This window comes from Myotis daubentonii, chromosome 9 (assembly GCF_963259705.1).
Source record: "Myotis daubentonii chromosome 9, mMyoDau2.1, whole genome shotgun sequence".
In the NCBI taxonomy this organism is placed as follows: domain Eukaryota; kingdom Metazoa; phylum Chordata; class Mammalia; order Chiroptera; family Vespertilionidae; genus Myotis; species Myotis daubentonii.
Window position 1 is genome coordinate 8,044,717 of NC_081848.1, and position 23,402 is coordinate 8,068,118.

Consider the following 23,402-nt stretch of genomic DNA (forward strand, 5'->3'; position numbering starts at 1 on the left):
ATCCAAATTAAGCAAATACAAGGAATCCCAGAACCTAATGCTATCACAATAGACAGCTTAATGGAAAGTGGCACAGCTGTCTTGACCACAGCTCCCCCTAGTGTCCATACATCGGTGGAACCTTCTAGTGTTGTTACATGACATTTCTTCTCTAAAAACACGCTTCTTGCTAAAGTTTCTAGACCACTTTTAGAAGTGAATTCATATCAGATCCCTATAGAAATTTAAATATGAATCCTTAGGAAGAGCCACTGGCAGGAGCCCAGGGCCCAAAGTGGTTTTAGAATTCCCCAGAGTTCTGTGGTTAAGGGCAGGGTGCACAACCAAACACAGCATTCGGTTCCCTGAACAGAGGCAATGGGTGCACAGTGCAGGTCCCACAGCTCTCTGAGATGGTAATAGAAAAACTTTTTTGTGAAAAATACCCCCAAAAAAGAAAAATTAAGAAGACATTGACATAGATTTGCTATTTTACTCTTTGATTTAAAACTCGATTAAAGGACAACTTACTTATCGGGCAGAAGGAAGCTACTAGGAAACCGATACCACTCTTTTCCTACACAGACGTTAACAGGTCGGCCTTCTGGGACAGTGTGGATGGTTGGGTCTGTAGCAATTCGGTAAAATTCTGGATACAAATCAAGGGGCCCATGATACCCTGGAAGGAAAAGAATTGAAAGTCTTGTGAAAGCCAAAGGTGAGTAAGTACCATGAGGTTCCCATATTTACTTATGACGCACGTTAATGTCCCATTTTAATCTGTGTGAAATTAAAGATGATAAGAAAACATACAAATCAGGAATTGAGCCCCAAATCTAATCCTAAGTTTAAAACTTCCTTAATTCATCCTTTAAAAAGAAAAGGTATCCTTTGAAGGGGAAAAAATCACTAAGAATAGAGAAAAAGAACTACAGGTAATCACACTAAAAGGAATTCTCAATTTTCTCTTCAATCCTAAAATAAAGAGACACACCCCAGTCTTAATATTTAAGTCCACAGGCCACCCTATAGAAAAGTCCTCCCAGCTCAAGCTGCGTTGCACTAACAATCACACATTAAGCAAAACCCAAGATGAATTGCCTCATGAGTATGGACTACGACATTCTCAGTACACCTACCTCTGAACAGGGCCACAGAGCGAGAAAAGGATAAGAGCCCAAACAGGAAGAGTGTCCCTAACGCCAGCCAATTTGAGGTCACAGTGTAGTGCTCTAGGCGGTACCGCTGAAACACGAAGTGGTAGCATTTCTAGAAGGAAAGGAAACTATTAAAAAAAGATATACCTTGCAGAGTATACACAATTAGAAGACATCATAGCAAAACAAAGATGGAAAAAGCAGCAAAAGAGGTTCTATCAAGGGTCTCAGAACTTGCAAACATTTAGTGAGGTACCCACTCCAAATTCTAAGATAAAGACTATCTTAGGGTCATCCTGGCCAGAGGGTTTCTCAAGAATGAAATCTTAGCCCTAAACAGTCTGGCTCAGTGGATAGAGCATCAGCCTGCGGACTCAAGGGTCCCAGGTTCGATTCCGGTCAAGGGCATGTACCTTGGTTGCAGACACATCCCCAGTAGGGAGTGTGCAGGAGGCAGCTGATTGATGTTTCTCTCTCATTGATGTTTCTAACTCTCTATCCCTCTCCCTTCCTCTCTGTAAAAAATAAAATATATTTTTTTAAAAAGAACGAAATCTCAGTAGCTTCATAGGAAAATCATTTGGATATTTCTTTAATTCTTTAAATGCTAATAATTTATTTTTTAAAAATATGAAATGTCCAGATTAGGCAAATCTACAGAGATACAAAATAGATGAATGGTAGCTAGGGCTGGGGAGATAAGAGAAAGGGGGGGGTGACAACAGTTAAAGAGTACAGTTTCTGAGGTGATGAAAATGTTCTAAAACTGACTGTGTGGATGGTTACACATATTTGTGGGTATACTAAAAACCACTGAATTGTATGCTTTAAATGGGTAAACTGTATGGTTTGTGATTATATCTCCATAAATCTGTTAAAGAGAAAACCTCTTACCCTAATTATTCTTTCCTGTCACTTGCAAATGGTAGCAGAGGTCAAAAAAGAGTCTGGAAGCTTCTGAGGCCATAAATACAGAGATATTCAAGATTAATTCTAACAGGGAATTGATCTAAACTGGGTTTAACTGCCTGATATTATTTCAAACAGTTGAACAGGTTTTATTCTGATCTCACTGTTGAAGAGCAGACATTCTATTAGCTCTGCTGGGGTACCACCATTCTATGGGAGGCCCATTCAATGATTTAAAAATACTTGGATTCTTATTGGCAACAAAGACAAATAACTCACAAATCAACACTGCAAATATGTAATCAGCAAAAAAAGAGTACAATCAACAGCTAAGCGAGCACTACATAAAGCCTTAATAACATGATCTGTATCAGGCTTAATGTACGGTTAAATAACTTTAGTGGAAGCATTTTGTAATTTGCCTGTAAACTTTAGGAATAATTTAAAAAGTGAAGCAGAATGAAGCAGATATCTATTTCCCTGAAACTCACCTGAAGTGCAGAAAGGGCCACAGCACCACAGAGACATATAAGTGGATATACAGGGAAAAGAAATCGCTCTTCTTTGTGAGGCTGGGTGAAGAAAATTATAAACCAAATATACATTGGAGCCAAGGTAAGCCAATATGGGTGGCCTAAATTCTGAACTGTAAAACACAGAAAAATATCCACCTTTCACCATATTAGAAACAACATATTGAGTTTCAATGTTCTCTTGATCTCAAACATGAAAATATGCCCTAGGGCACCCCATAAAATATTTCATTTCTTGTGTTCACACTTTCTCCGGTGCAATAAAGGAGTTGAATAAAAAGAGGTATATACTCTTTAGCTCTCCCAAGAGATCCAACATGGAAAGGGAGGCACAATACTGGATCTGGCTAGAATAAATGAAAGTCAGGTGAATGGGCAATAGAGCTTCATTTGTACAATGAATGAAGAAAAAAAAGCCTTCTCTCTCTAATGAGTCCTGCCATTAAGACTAAAGGTTCCTGAGATTAACCAAAAACATAACATAAACTCATTTTTTGGGTTTTAATTCCTATGTTCTTTTTAATATGTTACTCTTCTTACTTATACACCAGCGGTCTGTTCAAATAGCTACATATTAAAGGAAAGAAAAAGAGAAGGATTCTTTTTTTTTTTTTAATAATTTTTATTTCTTGAAGTATTACAAAGAGTATTACATATGTCTCCTTCTCCCCCCCCCCTTGACATTCCCCCGGTCCCTACCCCCTACTGTCTTGTGTCCATTGGTTATTCTTATATGCATGCATATAAGTCCTTCGGTTGATCTCTTAATCCCCCCCCAAACCCTCCCAGGCTTCCCACTATAGTTTGACAGTCTGTTCAATGTTGCTCTGCCTCTGCATCTACCCCTGTTCATCAGTCTATACTGGTCCCCATTATCTGTCCCAACATCACTGGAGCAGTCCCAACCTCACCGGGGCCGTCTCGGCCTCTCCGGGGCTATTGCAACCTCACTGGGGCTGTCCCTACCTCACCGGGGCCGTTTCAACCTCACCAGGGCCGTCCCGACCTCACCGGGGTCGTCCCGACCTCACCGGGGCTGTCCTGACCTCACCGGGACCGTTTCAACCTCACCGGGGCCATTTCAACCTCACCGGGGCTGTCCTGACCTCACCGGGGCCGTCTCAACCTCACCGGGGCTGTTTCAACCTCACCGGGGCCGTCCCGACCTCACCGGGGCCGTCCTGACCTCACCGGGCCGTTTCAACCTCACTGGGGCAGCCTTGACTTCACTAGGGCCGTCTTGATCTTTCCGGGGGCATCCCAACCTCACCGGGGCTGTCCCGGCCTCACTGGGGCCGTTTTGGCCTCACCGCGGCCGTCCCGACCTCACTAGGGCCGTCCAGATCTCACCGGGGTTGTATAGGCCTCACTGGGGCCTTCACGACCTCACCGGGGCCGTCCCAGCCTCACTGGGGAAACATGAAGTTTGGTCCTCTGTCCCCTGCCAGGCGGCTCCCCACCAGACAAAATCTCCAGGCGTTCCTGGTGGCTGAACATCCAGCACGCCTGCTTGGACTTCACCCTCCACCAAGTGCACAGACTGCCCGTCTGCCATCCCTCAGCATCCCACGCGAGACTGGAACCGGTGGGTGGAGCAGGATTCTTAAACACATCACTGTTTTTGTCAAACCACAAATGACAAAGAGTTTGTTTCTAAGCAAATATAAAAACACTTAAAGGGAGTTTACTGATCAAGTTTTCTTTTCTCTTCTGCAAATATCCATCTACTCTGAATCCCAAAATTGGAACCAAAATGTACTTAAAGCATATGAAAAAATTAAAGGAATTTAATGAACACTAAGACCAGGCACATGCTGAAAAGGTGCTGTGGTTAGGTACATGAACACTTAGTGATAAGCCTGAAGGCATCCCCTACTGTGCTTCTGTTAGTGATAATGAGCAGTACATAGATGACTAGCAAATAGTAGATAGAGAGTGCCCCCTAGTGTCCATTTTGTCTGTAATGAGCAAGTTCAGATGAAATGATTGTCCTTAAGATCCAACTTAAAAATAAAAATTTTAAAATTTGATTTTTTAAGATAAATTTTTAAAATCCACCTTAGGATGCCTAATTTAGCACTCCTAATTTATTTGTATTTTTGAAGAAACTCCTCAGGGATAAAAATTTTTAAACTGCAACAAGCTTATCTTTAAACTTTCAACTCTAAGATTTTATCATGAGATTTCAGGTTACAATTTAGAATTTATGCCTTCCCAGGAAATAGTTTAGGTTGAAATTTTCTTAATTGAAAGAAAATAAGTACAAGTAAACAATCTTTTTCTATTCTGTATCTCAAAGGTGAACAAATATATTTTTAAATATGACCTAAAATTTTGAAATGTCCCCCATATAATATGCAAAATCATAATCACAGTTGTACTGCATGATGGAATATATGGATCATTTATTTCCTATTTCTTTATATTTTCCTGTTTTTTCTTTGTAAAAAGTACTGTTCCTATTATAAAATAGACAAAAAAAGTATAACTAAAAACAGAAAGCTAAATCCAAAGGCAACAAAATCTCAGACAGATGCCAAAGCAATTTCTTCACTGATACAGCTCCTAGGGCACTTGAAACTAAAGAGAAAATGAACAGATGGGACTACATCAAAATAAAAAGCTTCTGCATAGCAAAAGAAACCATCAACAAAACAACAAGAAAGCCCACTGTGTGGGAAAACATATTTGCCAATGTCATATCTGATAAGGGCCTAATCTCCAAAATTTATAGGGAACTCATACAACTTAACAAAAGGAAGATAAACAATCCAATCAAAAAATGGGCAAAGGATCTAAATAGACACCTTTCAAAAGAGGACATTCAGAAAGCCAAGAGATATATAAAAACATGCTCAAAGTCACTAATCATCCGAGAGATGTAAATCAAAACAACAATGAGGTACCATCTCACACCTGTCAGACTGGCTATCATCAACAAATCAACCAACGACAAGTGCTGGAGAGGATGTGGAGAAAAAGGAACACTCGTGCACTGTTGGTGGGAATGCAGACTGGTGCAGCCACTATGGAAGACAGTATGGAGTTTCCTCAAAAAACTGAAAATGGAACTCCCATTTGACCCTGTGACCCCACTTCTAGGAATATATCCCAAGAAACCAGAAACACCAATCAGAAAGGATATATGCACCCCTATGTTCACAGCAGCACAATTCACCATAGCTAAGATCTGGAAACAGCCTAAGTGCCCATCAGTAGATGAATGGATTAGAAAACTGTGGTACATCTACACGGTGGAATACTATGCTGCTGTAAAAAAGAAGGAACTTTTACCATTTGCAACGGCATGGATGGAACTGGAGAGCATTATGCTAAGTGAAATAAGCCAGTCAAATGAAGGAAAAATACCACATGATCTCACTCATTCATGGATAATAAAGACCATTATAAACTTATGAACAATAATAGATACAGAGGGTGAGCTGCCTCAAACAGATTGTCAAACTGCAGCGGGAAGGCCGGGGAGGGTTGCGGGGCAGGAGGGAGGGGGGTAAGAGATCAACCGAAGGACCTGTGTGCATGCATATAAGCATGCATAAGACACTGGGGGGTAGGGGAGGCCAGGGGATTGTCAAGGGCGAGGGAAAAAAGAGGACACATATGTAATACCCTTTGTAATACTTTAAGCAATAAAACAATAAAAAAAAAAAAGAAAAAACAAACAAACAAAAAAACCGGAAAGCACTTTTTTTCTTACTAGGTGGATATGTGTGTTATTATACATTTTTAAACCAAAATTGGATTCATACTGTAGAAAACAGCTTACTATACTGTTTTTATATTTACACTAGAGGCCCAGTACACGAAATTCGTGCACTCGGGGGGGTCCCTCAGCCTGGCCTGTGCCTCCTCGCAGTACAGGAGCCCTCGGGGGATGTCCAACTGATGGCTTAGGCCTGTTCCCAGCCAGCAGTCGGACATCCTTAGCGCTGCCACGGAGGCAGGAGAGGCTCCCACCACTGCCACTGCGCTTGCCAGCCCAGCTTCTGTCACATTGACCACCAGGGGGCAGCTTCTGTGTTGAGCGTCTGCCCCTTGGTGGTCAGTGCACGTCATAGCGACCAGTCGTTCTGCCATTTGGTCTATTTGCATATTAGCCTTTATTATATAGGATTACAAGCATTTCCAAATTTTCCACAGGCATAAATTATTTTTTGTGATTAACAGATGAGTGGATTAAAAAACTGTGGTACATCTACACAATGGAATACTACGCTGCGGTAAAAAAGAAGGAACTCTTGCCTTTTGCAACAGCATAGATGGAACTGGAGAACATTATGCTAAGTGAAATAAGCCATACAGAGAAAGATAAATACCTCATGATTTCACTCATTTGTGGAATATAGAGAACAACATAGACTGATGAACAGGGACAGATCCAAAGACAGAGAAACAGCGATCAGACTATTAATCCCCAGAGGGAAAGTAGGGGAGGGTGGGGGCAAGGGGAAGAGATCAACCTAGGGACTTGTATGCATGCATATAAGCCAAACCAATGGACATGGACAACAGGGGGATGAGAGCATGAGTGAGGGGAGGGGGGGAGGATGGGGGTTTAATAGGGGGATGAGGACACATTTGTAATACCTTAACTAATAAAGAATTAAAAAAAATAAAAAACCACATATGTGGAAACACTACAATATGAATGACCTAATTTCCTTAGAAATCTTCAGGAAAAAAAGAGGTGAGAGTGGGGGACCTTTTAAAAATCTTAAGAAACATAATACTAAATTCAGTATATGACTTGTATTTAGATCCTCCTTTAAACACACTAACTGTAAAAAGCTATTTTTCAGATAATGAAGAAAATCTGAATATCAAGTTGATTTTAGATGATATTAAGCAATTTCTTAATTTTGTTATGGCATTATGGTTATGTTAAAACAAAACTCCTCACACAAAACAAAAGTGACTCTGAAGGCTGCTTTCCTATTCTATTCTTACAGTACAGTAAACTCTTCCTAAACCATTAGTAGTAGAAAAGCAGAATAAGGCGTAGAGTGGAAGGATCAATCACATGGCAACCAAATCAGACTGAAAAGTCTGAAATAAAACTCTTTCCAAATCACATTTTAATTTCTACTCAATTCTGTCTTCCATAAGAGAAACTATAGCACTAGATATCGTAAGCATGACTTGAGAAAACACTGGCTGTGAAATAGAGCAAGCAAAACAAATGACAACCTAAAGTTTTCACAATAAGGCAAAGGGAAGCAAAACAGAACAAAAGAGCAGAGTCCAAAGCTTCTCTCACTTCAGTATCTAATTCGGGGGACTCCCTATATGGCTTAGTTTTCAGATTTTGGGTGGAAATGATTTCCCAAAGAATGTTTGCCTCTAGCACTGATTATCTTAAACAATCTACTGTGTTAACACTTCTTTAAAAAACAGGAGACTTAATCAAATAGGTTTATCCTCTGAGATTTAAGCTTTTTTGCCTCCCAGGGTGGTTCTGTAAATTATACTGACTGCCTCACTTTAAGGGTTATAAAGCTCCTCCTTGTCAGCTTAATTTTCAATTATTCACCACATCTTCACAGGAGTCTAAATAATCCAAACATACAGATAGAAATTCAATAAATCAACCATTTCCAAAGGGAGAAAATAGAGAATAAATAAGCAGATTCTTTTTCATTTCTTTTTTAAAAATCTTCATTGTTGATTTTTCATTTCTTGGTATACATTGTTACTTGCTCTTCCCTCCCAAAACACCTATCATCCCTTGTGTCACTCACCATGAAATCTCTGCAGTAGGTATTCCATAAGAGAAGTCAGTGGTAAGACCAGGAGAGCCAAAGCAAAGACTACATTAAAATTCAGAAATCCATTAATTAAATAGAAATGCCACGGTTCTGTACCTGAGGGAGACAAAGACATAAGAAATCATTAGTGGATGCCTTTGACACCTATTACAGTGTTGGCTCATAACAACCTCCATTTGAGTAATGCTGGTGATCCAATGCCATAAGCTAAAGAGATTCCACAGCCCACTCTCTCCATGCTCACAAGAACAGAAGATGGGAAGACAATGGGATTGGTCATGACTTAGACAAAAATCAAGTTTCAGAATATTAAGCTGTATTTTCTGTATGGATAAGTATATCTAACTCAAATAGCCATTCCCAATTGGGACTAATACTTTTTCAGAACAACCAAATAATTTAAATAGGTTAGTGGTGATATTCTGATGTACAATAAGAAATCTGTATTTGGTCTTCATCCCCCTACTAGGCACAGAACTCCTAAGCCCTTAGAATTTCCTAAGTGATGAGAGTGATAAAGTGTCTTTTGTTATGTTAATTAGGAGACCTTAGGAAAGCCCCTAGATAACCAGAGGTTCAGGACTGGCTGCCAGGGGAACCAATCTTGTGATTAGGCAGTGATGACCTTTTGAGCTCAGCGTGTCAGCATTTTGAAAAACCTTAACGTAACTCTGGTGCAGTGTCACATATAGAAATTTTTTGATATTTGCAACCACAGTAAAACAAAGGTTTATATTTTTGATATTTATTTTATATATTTAAATGCCATTTAACAAAGAAAAATCAACCAAAAAAATGAGTTTGCGTGTCACCTCTGACACGCGTGTCATAGGTTTGCCATCACTGGATTAGGGGGCCAGAAATTTCAGTCCTACCCGCTGAACTCTGACCTCAGGGGAGGAGAAAAGCGCTGGCAATAAAGTTCAATCACCAATGGCCAATGATTTAACCAATCAAGCCTATTAAATGAAGCCTCCATAAAAATCCAAAAGGTTGGCGAGCACATGGTGTGGGGACAGCATAGGGGCTCCGAGCCCCTTCCCACATACATCTATGCAGCTCTTGGATTTGGCTATTCACTTGTATTCTTTATAATAAACTGGTAAACCCAAGTACATGTTTCTCAGAGTTCTGTGAGCTGCTCTAGCCAATTCATTGAATCTAAGGAAGGGGCTGTTGGACCTTCCAATGGTCAGAGTACAGGTGACAACCTGGACTTCCCATGGCATCTGAAGGGGTGGGGAGGGGCAGGCTTGCAGAATTGAGCTATTGGGGCCTTTCCCATTTCCTTCTCACCTGCTCATCCCATTTACATTCTAGTATCTTTTCCCTTGATATGCTCAGCCACGATTTTATACTCATGTACTAATATACAGGGGACCTTGTGTTTGGTAAATAGCAAAACCTATTTTCCTTAGAAAAACAACATTCAGAGACCCAGAAGTTCTGAAGAAGTTTTGAAGATTAAGAATGAAACAAAATGACTAAAAACACAAGCCTTAACTCACATTAACTTTGATTCTTTAACTCAAAATCCTTAAACCCAAATGATGAGAAACAGTCTCCTCTGCACATTTGGGAGCATTCCATCTGCTCTTCCCCTCTGTGTGATTACTTCAATCAGGCAGGCAATGACACCACGGGTTCTAATCACTGTGGCACCGCCTTGCACCACAGCCATTTCCTGCAATCAGCATTGCTTAAAAGGGTAATCAGAAGGCAGAGAACAGTCAGAAAAACCTGACACTTTTGCAGCTTACACAGCAAAATAAGATAGAAACCAAACCCATAACACTAGAAACACTAAGTAGAGGAATAAGAGGGACGTGGGGTACCCTAAGGAAGAGTCAAGTTCAATTGTGTGTTACCTTTTGGAAAAGCTCAGTTCTTCCTAACCAAATGCAATGACTGAGACTATTCAGGAACAGAGGTCCTGACCCAGACCAAATTCATTGGAGACATTTATATCTTGTGTTCTTTTTTTTTTAAATTGACTTTAGAGAGAAAGGGAGAGGGAGAGAGAGATAGAAACATCAATGATGAGAGAGAGTCACTGATTGGCTGCCTCCTGCATGCCCCTCACTGGGGATTGAGCCTGCAACCTGGGCATGTGCCCTTGACCAGAATCGAACCTGGCTGACCCTCTATCCACTGAACAAAACCAGCCAAGATATATACCTTGTATTCTTTACAAATAATCTTTTGGGTGACAGAAAACAAATAGAAGCTCTTATTTTCAAAACAGAAATATATGTTTTCTCTGGATTTACTAGTTAACAACACATTTCCTAAATGGAGTTTGTTAGGTCCCCGAGAAGTAATGTTTTACAGAGTCCTCTCCTGACTGCCAGTTGGAGGTAGTGCTATGAAGCTTGACTGGCCTTCTCCTTAACAAATTATAGAAATCTGAGCCTGAGAAGAAAAATCAGAGTGACCAGAGAGAAAGGGAGTCATCTATTAAAGATGCTAAGCTTTAATAGAAAACAACCCCTTTCTCTTTGATTCTTGCAAATATCTATTCTTGCAAATAGATACTGTTTTTTCAGGACATTATTTTAGTTTCTGACAGGTCTGATCAAATAATTGAATCAATACCTCTGGGAAACTGACCTTTAGCCACTTCACAACCAAAATTCCCTTTCGCTTAGACTACATTCTACTTGCTAAGACTATTGTCTTTCCCCTCCAGACTTCCCCAGGATCCAACCTGCCCAGAGAGTTCCCCAAAAAAGCCCGCCTAGAGTCCTTTAAAACCTCCAACTCCCCATACCTGGGTGCTGGCGACATTTGGGGGCTCAGCCCATTTGGTTCCCAGATGACCTAATACATTTATAATTCTTTAACACTTTTGGCCTCGTGGATAGCTCCTTCGGCGACCCTTACATTTGGTGCCAAAACCCAGGAGGGTTCACAGGGAAAGGGAGCCATTGCCCTGGCTTCAGTTACCCTGAGTTTGCTGCTCAGAGAGCAGTAGGCAGCAACAGCTCGTCCTGGGTTTACCTCCAAATCCTACTTGGGTGGCTCAATTGCTGGCCTCGATTGGGCATCCCTCCCTTACAGTCCCTCCCGAACCAGCCAAGGAGGATGCCAGATCAGGAACCGCTCCTTCTCCATTGCTGACCCTCCAGCCCACACCGGCCAATCTTCTCTCGGTGAGTGACGTTCCACAACTTCCCTCATCTGGAGTCTTCTGTCCACTCACTCTCACTGACTTCTCGAAAGTCCTAGCGCTAGGCCAGAAGAGCCCTCAGCTGTTGGGTCCTTCTGGACTGGGGACACCCAGTCTAGAGGGTCACCCTCGCTTCTCGTGGTGATTTGTTTAGCAGTGAGGACGTCTGCCCCAAACAGCCACCTTTGGATTTGTGGTCTGTCACTTACCCTTCCCCTCATGTGGAGCACACTATTCTTATCATGGTGAACACTTCCTCCCCATACCCTAAAACGGCCCCTCTTGGCTGTGTCCTTACAAATCTCAACCACCTTAGACTCAGGGGTAGATCAGGCCCAAGCGCCTCATTTTCTTTTGTAACACTGTTGGGCCACAATATAAACTAGATAATGAGTCTCTGAAAACAGCACTTTCAATTTAACACATTGTGAGACTTAGATAATTATTGTCACTGAGATGGAAAATGGTCAGAGATTCCCTACGTCCCGGCCTTTTCCCCCGTCTGTCCCGTCCCTCTCTCTGTCAGTCCTGCTCTACCTACCAGGTCCTTCTCCTTCATGCAAAACAACATACCCTGAACACTTCTGATGCTGAATCTACTTTTGACCCAGTGACCACTTCTCCCACCACCCCTGAGAGCCCAAATCCCGACAACTCGAGTTCCAATACAGCCTTTTCCCCACCTAACACTCGCTCTCAGGCTACCCAAAGACTGCCTTCCTCTACAGCCACTTCTATCCCCATGCCCATTCTACCCCTGAGGGAGGGAGCAGGAACTGAGGGCACAGTCCAGGTCCACCTCCCATTGTCTGTGTCTGACCCAGGTTGAAAAAAGACAAGGGTCTTTTTCCACTGACCCAACCACTTTTACCAAGGGACTGGAGTACCTGACCCAGCCGTATGACCTGACCTGGCACAACATCTATGTCACCCTGTCCTCCTCTCGAACCCCAGAGGAGAAGGAACAGGTCTGGCTAGCAGCTCAGGACCATGCTGGGGCCCTCCCTAGACAGGACGCAGTGGCCAACCCGGTTAGCATTAACACGATCTGCCGAATTGACCCAAGAAGGGAGTATCAGGTTCATTCCGCAGGGCGCCAGCTCTGTAGCCATATAATCCCGTCTCATTGACAGACTCAAAAAGGCTGCCCATAAGGCAGTCAACTATGACAAACTCAATAAAATCACTCAAATTCCAGACAGAAACCCAGCTCTCTTCCCCTCCCCCCTCACGGAGGCCTTACAGAAGTTTACCACCCTAGATCCCACCTCCTCAGAGGGAATCCTTCTTTTGAAAATGCTTTTTATATCCCAATCATTCCCGCCGACATACGCCACAAACTTCAAAAAATAGACACAGGTCCACAAACCCCTCAAAAAGTCCTCATTAACCGGGCCTTTAAGGTCTTTAATAGTAGAGACTAGGAGACCCAAATCCAAAAACAAAGGCGAGATCAGACCAAGGCTAGTGCCCAGATGGAGGCCTTTCAGCTCCTAGCATCGCTCTCATGAACCCCAAATGAAGTGCCGGTCCTCCAACCAAGAGTAAGTCAGGGGCTAAGCCTCCTCTGGGCCCATGCTTCAAATGCAAAAAAGGACACTGGGCCAAGTCCTGCTCAAACCGGAAACCCTACCTGGTCCTGCCCGAGGTGGGAAGGGAAGGCCAATGGAAATCAGACTGTAGCCCGGCCCCTCCAGGTTGGACCTCAGCCAGTCCAGCAAGGCCGCCCTTTGGATCCAGTTTGGAGCCCCCAGACCTCCTGGGACTGGCCACTGAAGACCGAAGCTGCCCAGGTCCTGACAGGGCCCCACAGACTGACACCACCAGGACAGAGCTCGGGTAGTGATTGTGGGGGCAGGTGAGCCGATCTCCTTTTCAAGTGACACTGGGGCCACTTATTCTGCCCTCCCTAAATTCACTGGGACCCTTGTCCCCTCCTCAGTCTCTATTATGGGGCTGACGGACTAGTCTCACAGCCATTAGCCACCTCACCTCTACACTGCATCTTACTGGATACCCCCTTTATCCTCTTTTCTCATTCTACCTCCGTGCCTGACCAGGACTACCTTGCATCCCCTCATAAAGCCCCGTTGTCCCGAACCACAATCACCTACCTCGGTTTCACTCTCACCCCACAAAGTACAGCCATTGCCTCAGACCGTAACGCCTTACCTCCTCCATGACCGTCCTCTCCTCTAGACAAGAAATACTGTCCTTTCTCAGGCTCACTGGTACTTTCGCCTCTGGGTTCCTAATTAGTCTTCTTGCAAAGCCGCTCTATGATGCAGCAAAGGGACCCCTCACTGAGCCTTTAGATCCCAAGGCCAGCATTCTCACCCTTTAATTCTCAGAAAACTGCTCTCATCTTAGCGCCTTCTCACTTCCTCCTACCCAAAAAACAACTTTCTTCACTGCAAAACTGCAAATACTGACTTAACAGTCCCGCTGTATCAGAAGCAGAACTCATTATTACCCAAACCTTAGCATGTTATCTCTAGGGGAAAATGTGGCAGTTTTAAATCCAAGCGGCTGCAGGTCTGGAAGCTGCAGTCCTAGAACAGGCTATGGGGCCTGCTCCCTCCTCCTCCCATCTTTTCTCCTGCCTCAAATGCCTATACATAATTTTCCAAAGTCCTTGGTAACTTAAAGCCTTCGGAGCATTGCTGGGTTAAATGATAAACATCTAAATACTTTAAAATAACATAAAATACTGAAACATTGATTGCTCAAAAGGACCCCTTCTCCCCTAGTAAGCTAAAGCAACCCCGCCTGGGCTCTCTCATGCTTAAGTCCTTAGATTGGAACCTAGACTTTGTTTCCACCACTCATTCATAGGCCCTGACACTATCATTGAAAGTCTGAACAGATCTTCCTGCTTGGTATTTAGGAACTTCTCTTCCCTTTTCTAGCCTTGTCAGAAGTCATTGAAAGCAAAGGAAAAATTTATAATTTAAATAGTATGTATGGTCTTCATGTATTTTGTCTGTATGTTACATGTGTTTTCTGCCTAAATAAAATTCTAGAAATTTTAGTATCCTCTAGGAAGGAACTTGCAAAGATTCAGAGCCAAGTTCAAACAGGAAATTCTCAGGAGTAACAGGTATCTTGTCAGTGACAGTAGACAAGCCTAGAGTAATAGTTCCCTATGGAAGGCGGTGGCATTTCAGATGTTTGTAATCAACACATTGGAGTGTTTCATTCTAGCTTTTGTCTCAATAATACTAAAATTTATTACACAGTGTGTCTCTACTTGTACTCATGAAATACCATGCCCAAACACAATCACAGCCTCCTCTGTGCCCAGGCCTCACCTTCCCTCTGACAGAAAGCAAGGATTTGGGGCTCAAAAGAAAAACATCTTCCCCTTTCAGCAGGAAGCAGCTATAGAAGAGATCCTATACCCCTTTTTCTCTGAAAGAATTCAGTGCCAAAAATCCTTGAGGGGGGGAAATGTTAGACAGATCCCCGAATGTTAGACATCCCCCCACCCCAAGCAAGGATGACTGGCCAGGTAAAGAAACTCCCCCCAGGCAGAAAGTTCCGGATGCCTAGCAAGAGTAAAAGTGGAAAAAGAAGAACCTAGCCCCCAGGCTAACCTATCCTCCCCTAGCATATCACTAGCCAGGCAGTTTAGACACCTTGACCTGTTCCTCTCTAAAGATAGGATCTAGGCCTCAGTTGTATTTCAGCTCCAGGCCCAGAAAAGCAGCAAAACCAGACAAGTGATGCCATGGCTGCCTCGGGGCCAGCTTTTACCTCCCAAATCACTCAATAGGTTTCCTCAGCCTTGGGTATCACATACAAATTCCATCCAGCATCTTAATCAAACACTGAATGTAATTAATGATTTGGCATGTGCTAGGGATTTTTCTCTACCTCCCTTCTTAGCAGGAGACAGAGTTCTATCAAAACAGGGATGATCAACTGGATGGGAACCTGTACTCTAGTCTATCTCACTTCAATGTAGATGTAGCCCCCAATAATCAGTTTTTACCTATCCCCGTAATCCATCATATCCGACACAAAAGGTCAGTCCAGATAATCCCTCTCCTCATAACCCTCAGTATCTCAATAGGTGTCGGGACTGGCATAGGAAGCTTAACCACTGCTCTATAATATTTTGAAATCCTGTCTCAGGTTCTACAAGAAAACCCAGATGACATGGCCAAAAGTTTAGTTCAAATTCAGGATCAGAGAGATTCACTAGCAGCTGTCATCCTCCAAAATCAGAGAGGACTAGACCTCCTAACGGCAGAGAAAGGAGTCTATGCCTCTTTCTGGAGGAAGAATGCTGTTTTTATATCAACCAGTCTGGCCTAGGCAGGGATGCCACCCAAAAATTAACGGAAAGGACCACAAAGATTAGAGAACATCAATCAAATTCATGGGGCTACTGGCTAAAAAATATAAATTGGTATACCAGCTTACTTCCTTCATAGGACCATTAACATTCCTATTCCTCATCCTCGGTTTTGGCCCATGTATTCTGCGTCATTATTCATCTTCCCTTCAGGATGGCTTTTGAGTCTTCACCAGCCAGTCTCTTGGGGAAACCATGCTGCTGCAGCCCCTCCTCCAACCAGGAGGATCTATGCAGCGTTCCAGCCGACTGCAATCAAAGTCCACCCCCTATGATCTTGGTGTCCCCTCTCAGATGGAAGAAATGACCTCCATCCCTGTTCCATAAAATAGAGAGGCTGAATGTTAGGTCTGATCAAATAATCAAATATCTCCTCCCCTGGGAACTGACCTTTAGACCACTTCACAACTGACATTCCCTTTCACTCAGACCACATTCCACTTGCTAACAAGGGGAGTCAGCGTGACATGCAGGCAGGCAGGCAGGCAGGCAGGCAGGCAGGCAGGCAGGGTCCAGTGGGAAGCAAGGCAGGTGGGGCATCGGCAGGGCAGACACGGCAGTGTGAGCAGCCTCACCACAGAAACAACCATACAGAAATAACAGGGTGTTTTTGGACTCAGAGTGGGAAGTATATGAAACTGGGGAGGGTCTGCAACAATAAGGTGAACTGACACATAGGAACAGGGAAATTTCAGGTCCGTTGCTGGGTAAGAACATTTGAGGGAATCAATCAGGTGGTGACAGGGGTAGATACGGAGCAGGCTTATAGCAAATATATACCCCTAGACCACGAGGCTTCAGCAGCAACTCATTATTGGGCCCCCTCCCCATGTGGGGAGTCTGAATCTGTTTGTAATACATTTTCCACACTTTTGCTTAAATCTTAGGGTCCACAGTGCTCATTCTTTGTCATCCCGAGACACGACCCTGAGGAAAAAACCTCGGCTCGCCATTCCAATTATCACTAAGACCATTAACTTTCCCCTCCCGACTTGCTCAGGATCCAGACCCGCCCAGAGAATTCCCCGCCAAAAAAGCCCACCTAGAGTCCTTTAAAATCTGACTCCCCTTCCCTGAGTGCTGGCGCCATTTGGAGCCTCAGCCCACTTGGTTTCCAGATGACCTAAAAAATGTATAATTCTTTATCACTTTCGATGTCATGTGCTCCTTCTTCTGTGACCCTAACAGTTTCCAGCAAATATTTGTCTCTACCACAACTTACTATTCCCTCCTGTAGGGCTGACTATGTTTTTACCTAGGTATACCGAACTCTGAGATGCACAGTTAAAAGTATTAAGTTGCTAAATTCTATTTTTTAAAAAAATTCTTTATTAGTGAAGGTATTACAAATGTGTCCTTATCCCCCCCTAAATTCTATTTTTATGTGTTCACTGCTCATGGACCCAAGTTCACAGCTAGCTTGTGAATATTTCATAATAGATTGTTACTTCCCTGAAAGATAGGGCAAAAACTGGGGGATAAGCCAAGAGTGGGAAAGATTCAAGTGACAACAGTATTAAAAACAAGGGTAAAAGGGGACAAAAATAGTGATTTCTGATAGCCAGTGTCCTCCACTACTTGATGAGACATCTGCCTTAAAAGAGAAAAGAGTAAAAACTTTTTATCTCCAGGGAGATATTCAATGCTGCTGCTCAGAAAGTATCAAAGCTGAACTATGCAGAAAAACTGCATCAGAATGACAAGCTAAGCACTCAACTAGTGCAAAAGGCAAAGTGTAAGAAAGCTGAAAGCAGGGTCTCTGCAGGGAGTGACTCATCAACCTCACTCTTTATAAAAGTCAATTCCTTCCATTCAAATGAGCTAAAGAGAGTTTGAGAGAGGCTGGAAGAAGGGATGTTTAGTGTTCCATAGTTTGAACGAGGAGGAACCGCTTTGTAGGCCCATAATTTTATAGAACTGTAGAAAATTTGCCCACCCATTGTGGCTCAGTGGTTGAGCATCAATCTATGAACCAGGAGGTCACAGTTCAATTCCACGTCAGGGCACATGCTTGTGTTGTGGGCTTGATCCCCAGCTTGGGGTTTGCAGGAGGTAACTGATCGATGATTCTCTCTCATTATGATGTTTCTATCTCTCTCTCCCTTCCTCTCTGAAATTAATAAAAATATATTTTAAAAAAAGAAAATTATAGTAAATCATCCTTATTAAATGTCAAATTTGCAACACCAAGAGGGAAAAGCCACCAGTGTTCAACAAAAAAGAGTGAAGGCTCAGAAAGAGTTCCGGCTGGCAGTCAACGCCAAGCTGGTCTCAAACGACTCCACTGGGGCTTCATCCTCTGCTACAGCAAGAGTGGAAAACTGGGGGCCTCCTACTAGAGGACCTTCATTTTACCTTCTGAAATGTCCTGTCCAGTGATCTGAAAGATGCTGATAAAACGCATAAACAGGCAGGGATCAGATCCTAAGCCCCAGAATGGCATTGTTGAGCAGACCCATACTATTTCTGAGGGAAGAGCGTTTCTTGTACCTGTCCTCCCCCGCCTTCCCTAGGCCTGTGTACCGGTCAGAGAGTACTACTCTTCACTCACCACAGAAAAATGCTTACCAACCTCAACATCTGAGAACTCGAAATGTTACAAGTTATAAGAGACAAATTCAGTGCCAAGACCACTTCCTTTTTTGCAGCATTACCCTCTTTTTAAAAAAATCTTAACTGTTGAAAGTATTACATATGTCCCCTTTTTCCCTCATCGAAATTTCACCTCTTGATCATTGACCCCATAAAGATGTTTTGCCTATGACTTTGCAATTTTATGTCTACACTACTCTACCTTTCCTAAGTGCCAAGTACTCTTTGCCTCGTCCATTCTTTTTCTTCGACAAGGGTCTGGCGCAGCACTCCCTGGGGGAGGAGCCTGCCCGTGCTCCTGGCACTCTGACTCTGAAGCTCTGTAGGGCTCCTGATCACCCTGCAAGCCAAACTGCATCAGCCTTCAAAGATGCAACTTCTCGCCCATTTTGTAGACTGGATCTTATCTTCTCCTACCCGCTTTGTGCAAGCCTATTGTCCTGTCAGATCTCAGCCAAACTCCAGGGTTCTGCTAAGGTCGTTTTTAGTGGAAAGAACATGGGCTTTGGAGTCAGATAGCCCTGGGCTCTTCTCCCCTTTCTGCCACCTATTTAACTATGTGGCAAGTCTCTCGCCAATTCTTCATCACTGTCATCATCTGGGAATAAGGATAAATGACGCCTATCTCACAGAGCTTTTGTAAGGGGAAGAAGACAGTATGTGTAAAATTTCTGGTGTATAGTAGGCATTTAATAAACAGAAGCTATTAATAGCTGTAAAAACTGTGTTTCTTTCCCTGACCTCAAAAGACATGCTCAGGTCTGGAATGTCTCATAATATATGCTGTCTCTCCAAGAAAGCATAGAAAGGTCCCTCTGAAAACCAGGAACCATATAGAGAGTAAATATTTATATTATTACAATCACAATGGAGAGGCTAAAATTATCTTGCTCATACCTCTGTAGTTTCTACCTAAAATTCAGCTAATGCTATAAAACTACTTTAAGTTTTTTTTATAAAATAACTCAGTATTCAATCTTTTTTGTCTCAGTGCTCCTACACTTGACATTCTATTTGTCTGAAATATACTTCTCTAGTGTCTACTTAGCCAACCCCTACTCCTCCTTCCAGGCTCAGCGCAAGGACCACCATATCTAAGAAGTTTTTCCTGATGAAACTGCTCCTATAATTCCCTGACTATCTTTCCAGTGTAGCACATAATACATTGAACTGTAATGATCTATTTGTGTGTCTGCAGCCTTATTAGACAGTAAGTTCTATGAGAACACATGATAAATGCACAAAATCAATTTAGTCAACATTTCTTTATCTCAAATCCATTCATTCATTTATTCAAGAAGTATTTATAAGTTTATTATGTTCTTATATATAAGAAACAGCACTAAGGGATATCTGCAAAAAACTATCAGCATTTTAATTTTCAGATAAGAAATGGTATGCCTTTCATAGCTAATGAACAACTCAGAGCAGGAGACTATTATAAAATAGTCAAAATAATGACAAATAGTGACAAACATGTAAGTAAAGTAAAAAGGCTGGAGTTTCCAAAACAAAAGACATACTATCTCACTAACAATTGTACAGCATCAAAGCATCTATTAAAAGATAAGTCTTTGCCCTAGTTGGTTTGGCTTAATGGATAGAGCATCGGCCTGCGGAGTGAAGGGACCCAGGTTCAATTCCAGTCAAGGGCACATGCCAGGGTTGTGGGCTCTATCCCCAGTAGGGGGCATGCAGGAGGCAGCCCATCAATCATTCTCTCTCATCACTGATGTTTCTATCTCTCTCTCCTTCTCCCTTCCTCTCTGAAATCAATAAAAATATATTAATTAATAAATAAATAAAATATAAGTCTTTGATATTTGCCAAATGGACTCACCAATTATAACAAAATTAGCTGACAATCAATTTTAAAATACTTTTGGATTTAAACATACTTATACCTTCATTATTCTTATTTGGTATCAAGAAAATCCCAACCTAGTATACCACAAGTCTAACCAAAATAGTTTTAGGACATTATAGCGATCAGGACACTAATACAGTATAATCTAATGAATACTCCAGAATTTGTCCATTCATTTATTCATTCATTCATGACAAATCTTCACTGAAGACCTAGAATACACAAAGACTGCCTACTCCTAAGATGGAAGAAGTATTCTCTCCACAGGCCTGCTATAACTAAAATAATTAGAAAGAAAACAAGAAAAGCCCAGAGGAAGTAGAAGGAAGGAAATAATAAGATCAAAGCAGAAATAAATGGCAGTGACTTAAAATCAATACAAAAGATCAATGAAACCAAGAGCTGGTTTTAAGAAAAGATAAACAAGATTGATTGATGAACCTTTAGCCAGATTCATCAAGAAACAAAGAGAGAGGACCAAATAAAAATCAGATATGAAAGAGGCTAAGAAACAACTGACAGCACAGAAATACAAAGGATTTTGTAAGAAAATGCATCTATATGAAAGAACATCTATATGCCAACAAATTGGACAACCTGGGCGAAATGGACAAATTCCTGGAAACATACAATCTTCCAAAACTCAGTCAGAGGGAATCAGAAAACCAAATAGGCTGATAACAACTCATGAAACTGAAGCAGTAATCAAAAAACTCCCAGCAAACAAAACTCCTGAACTTAATGGATATACAGGCAAGTTTTACCAAACATTCAAAGAACTAACACCTATCCTCCTCAAACTATTCCAAAAAATTCAAGAGGAGAGAAGACTTCTAAGCTCTTCTAAAAAGGCCAGCATTTTCTTAATTCCAAAACCTGGTAAAGATACCATAAAGAAAGAAAAGTACAGGCCAATATCCCTGATGAACATAAATGCCAAAATCCTCAACAAAATATCAGCAAATCAGATTCAGCATTATAAAGGTCATATACCATGACCAAGTGGGATTTATTCTGGGGATGCAAGGCTGGTATAAAATTCGCAAAGCAATAAATGTGATACATCACATAAACAAAATGAAGGATAAATTCACATAATCATATCAATAGATACATAAAAAGCATTCAACAAAATCCAGCACCCACTTTTGATTAAAACTCTCAGCAAGGAGGGAATAGAGGGAATATACTCAAAACATAATAAATGTCATATATGACAAACCTACAGCCAACATTATACTTAATGGATAAAAACTAAAAGTGTTTTCCTTAAGACCAAAACTAAGACAGGGATATCCACTTTCACCACTCTTATTCAATACTAGAGGCCTGGTGCATGGATTCGTGCAATGGCATAGTCCCTCGGTCTGGCCTGCGGGGAATGGGCTGAAACTGGCTCTCTGACATCCCCCGAGGCATCCTGGATTGTGAGAGGGCAAAGGCCAGGCCGAGAGACCCCACCGGTGCCTGAGTCCATGCACCAGGCCTCTAGTATGCATATAAGATCTTTGGTTAATCTCTTCCCACCATCCCCACTTCCCCTCTGAGATTCGTCAGTCTGTTTCATGTTTCCATGCCTGTGGTTTCCACTCCTGTGTTGAAAGTCTGCCCCCTGGTGGTCAGTGCATGTCATAGCTACCAGCCAGTTGGCTGGTTGCTTAGGCTTTTACATATATAGACTAGAGGCCCTATGCACAAAATTCATGCAAGGGGCACGGCTCTCGCAGCCCCAGCTTCGTCGGGAAGGTCATCCAGAAGGATGTCATGAAGGACGTTTAGCTGTCCGGTCTAATTAGCATATTACACTTTTATTATTATAGATAGTACTGAAGTCCTAGCCATAGCAATCAGACAAGAAGAAAAAATAAAAGGCATCCAAATTGGAAAGGAAAGGAGTAAGTAAAACTATCATTATTCACAGATGCCAAAATATTGTACATAGAAAACCCTAAAGATTCTATCAAAAAACTAGACTTACTAAATGAATTTGGCAATATAGCAGGATACAAAATTAGCATCCAGAAATCAATGGCATTTTAAAAAATGAACTTTTTATTGTTGACAGTATTACAGATATTGCCCCTTTTCCCCCTTTTTGCCCCCATCCTCCCAGCCACTACTTACCACCATGTCTTCACTACTCTGTTGCCCATGTCCATGGGCTATGCATCTATCTATATAAAACCCTAATATACAAATCGACTGAACTGTGGAACAACCAGTGGAACGACCAGTCGCTATGACTTGCATTGACCATCAGGGGGCAGATGCTCAACGCATGGGTTGCCCCCAGCCCACAGGCCCCCATCTGCGGCTAGCAAGGCCAGTGAGCAGGTGGCGCCAGGCCAGCCAAGGTGGATGCAAGCGGGCCCCCGATCACCCCGCCGGTGGCCCCGCAGAGGGAGGCGACCGGGGGTAGCAGGGGGTGGGGCTGGTGAGTGGGCAGCACCAGGCCAGCCAAGGCAGGTGTGAGAAGGGGCCCCCAATCATCCCACCAGTTGCCCCACAGATCAGCCCTTATCACCAGCCAGGCCTAAGGACCCTACCCATGCACAAATTTCGTGCACCAGGCCTCTAGTATAAGTATACAAGTTCTTTGTTTTATCTTTTCTCATCCCCCCAACCCCACATCAAGGTATGTCAGTCTGTTCCAGGCCTCCATGATTCGGGTCTTATTTTGTTGGTCAATTCATTCTGCTCATTAGATTCCACAAATAAACAAGATCATGTTATATTTGTCTTTCTAAGACTGACTTACTTCATTTAGCATAATATTTTCCAGGTCCATCCATGCTGTCCCAAAGAGTAAGAGATCCCTCTTTTTTTTTTTTTTTTTTACAGCTGCATAGTAAATGTCCTTTTTTTATTCATTAATCTATGGATAGGCACTTATGCTGTTTCCAAATCTTAGCTATTGTAAATTACGCTGCTATAAACATGGGGGTGCATACTAGTATATTCTTTCTGATTGGAGTTTTGGCTTTTTCTTAGGATATATTCCCAGAAGTAGGATTGCTGGGTCAAATGAAAGATCCATTTTTAATTTTTTG

The 23,402-nt window shown here is 42.4% G+C and overlaps 1 protein-coding gene across 6 annotated transcripts in view; it reads right to left on the minus strand.

Moving 5' to 3' along the window:
* The window catches only part of ALG9 (ALG9 alpha-1,2-mannosyltransferase), a 115,898-nt gene that overhangs the window by 60,562 nt on the left and 31,934 nt on the right, over window positions 1-23,402 (minus strand). For 4 of the 6 annotated variants that reach the window (XR_009454351.1, XM_059707840.1, XM_059707844.1 and 1 more), the window contains 4 exons: window positions 8,338-8,460; window positions 2,537-2,691; window positions 1,119-1,248; window positions 511-658 (listed from right to left, as the gene is read on the minus strand). Coding sequence is in view for 5 of the 6 variants with exons in the window: in XM_059707840.1 (XP_059563823.1) it covers window positions 511-658; window positions 1,119-1,248; window positions 2,537-2,691; window positions 8,338-8,460 (556 nt within the window). In the remaining variant the exon portion in view is untranslated. The remainder of the gene's footprint in view (window positions 1-510; window positions 659-1,118; window positions 1,249-2,536; window positions 2,692-8,337; window positions 8,461-23,402) is intronic. The other 2 variants (XM_059707841.1, XM_059707842.1) reach the window with 1 other exon arrangement.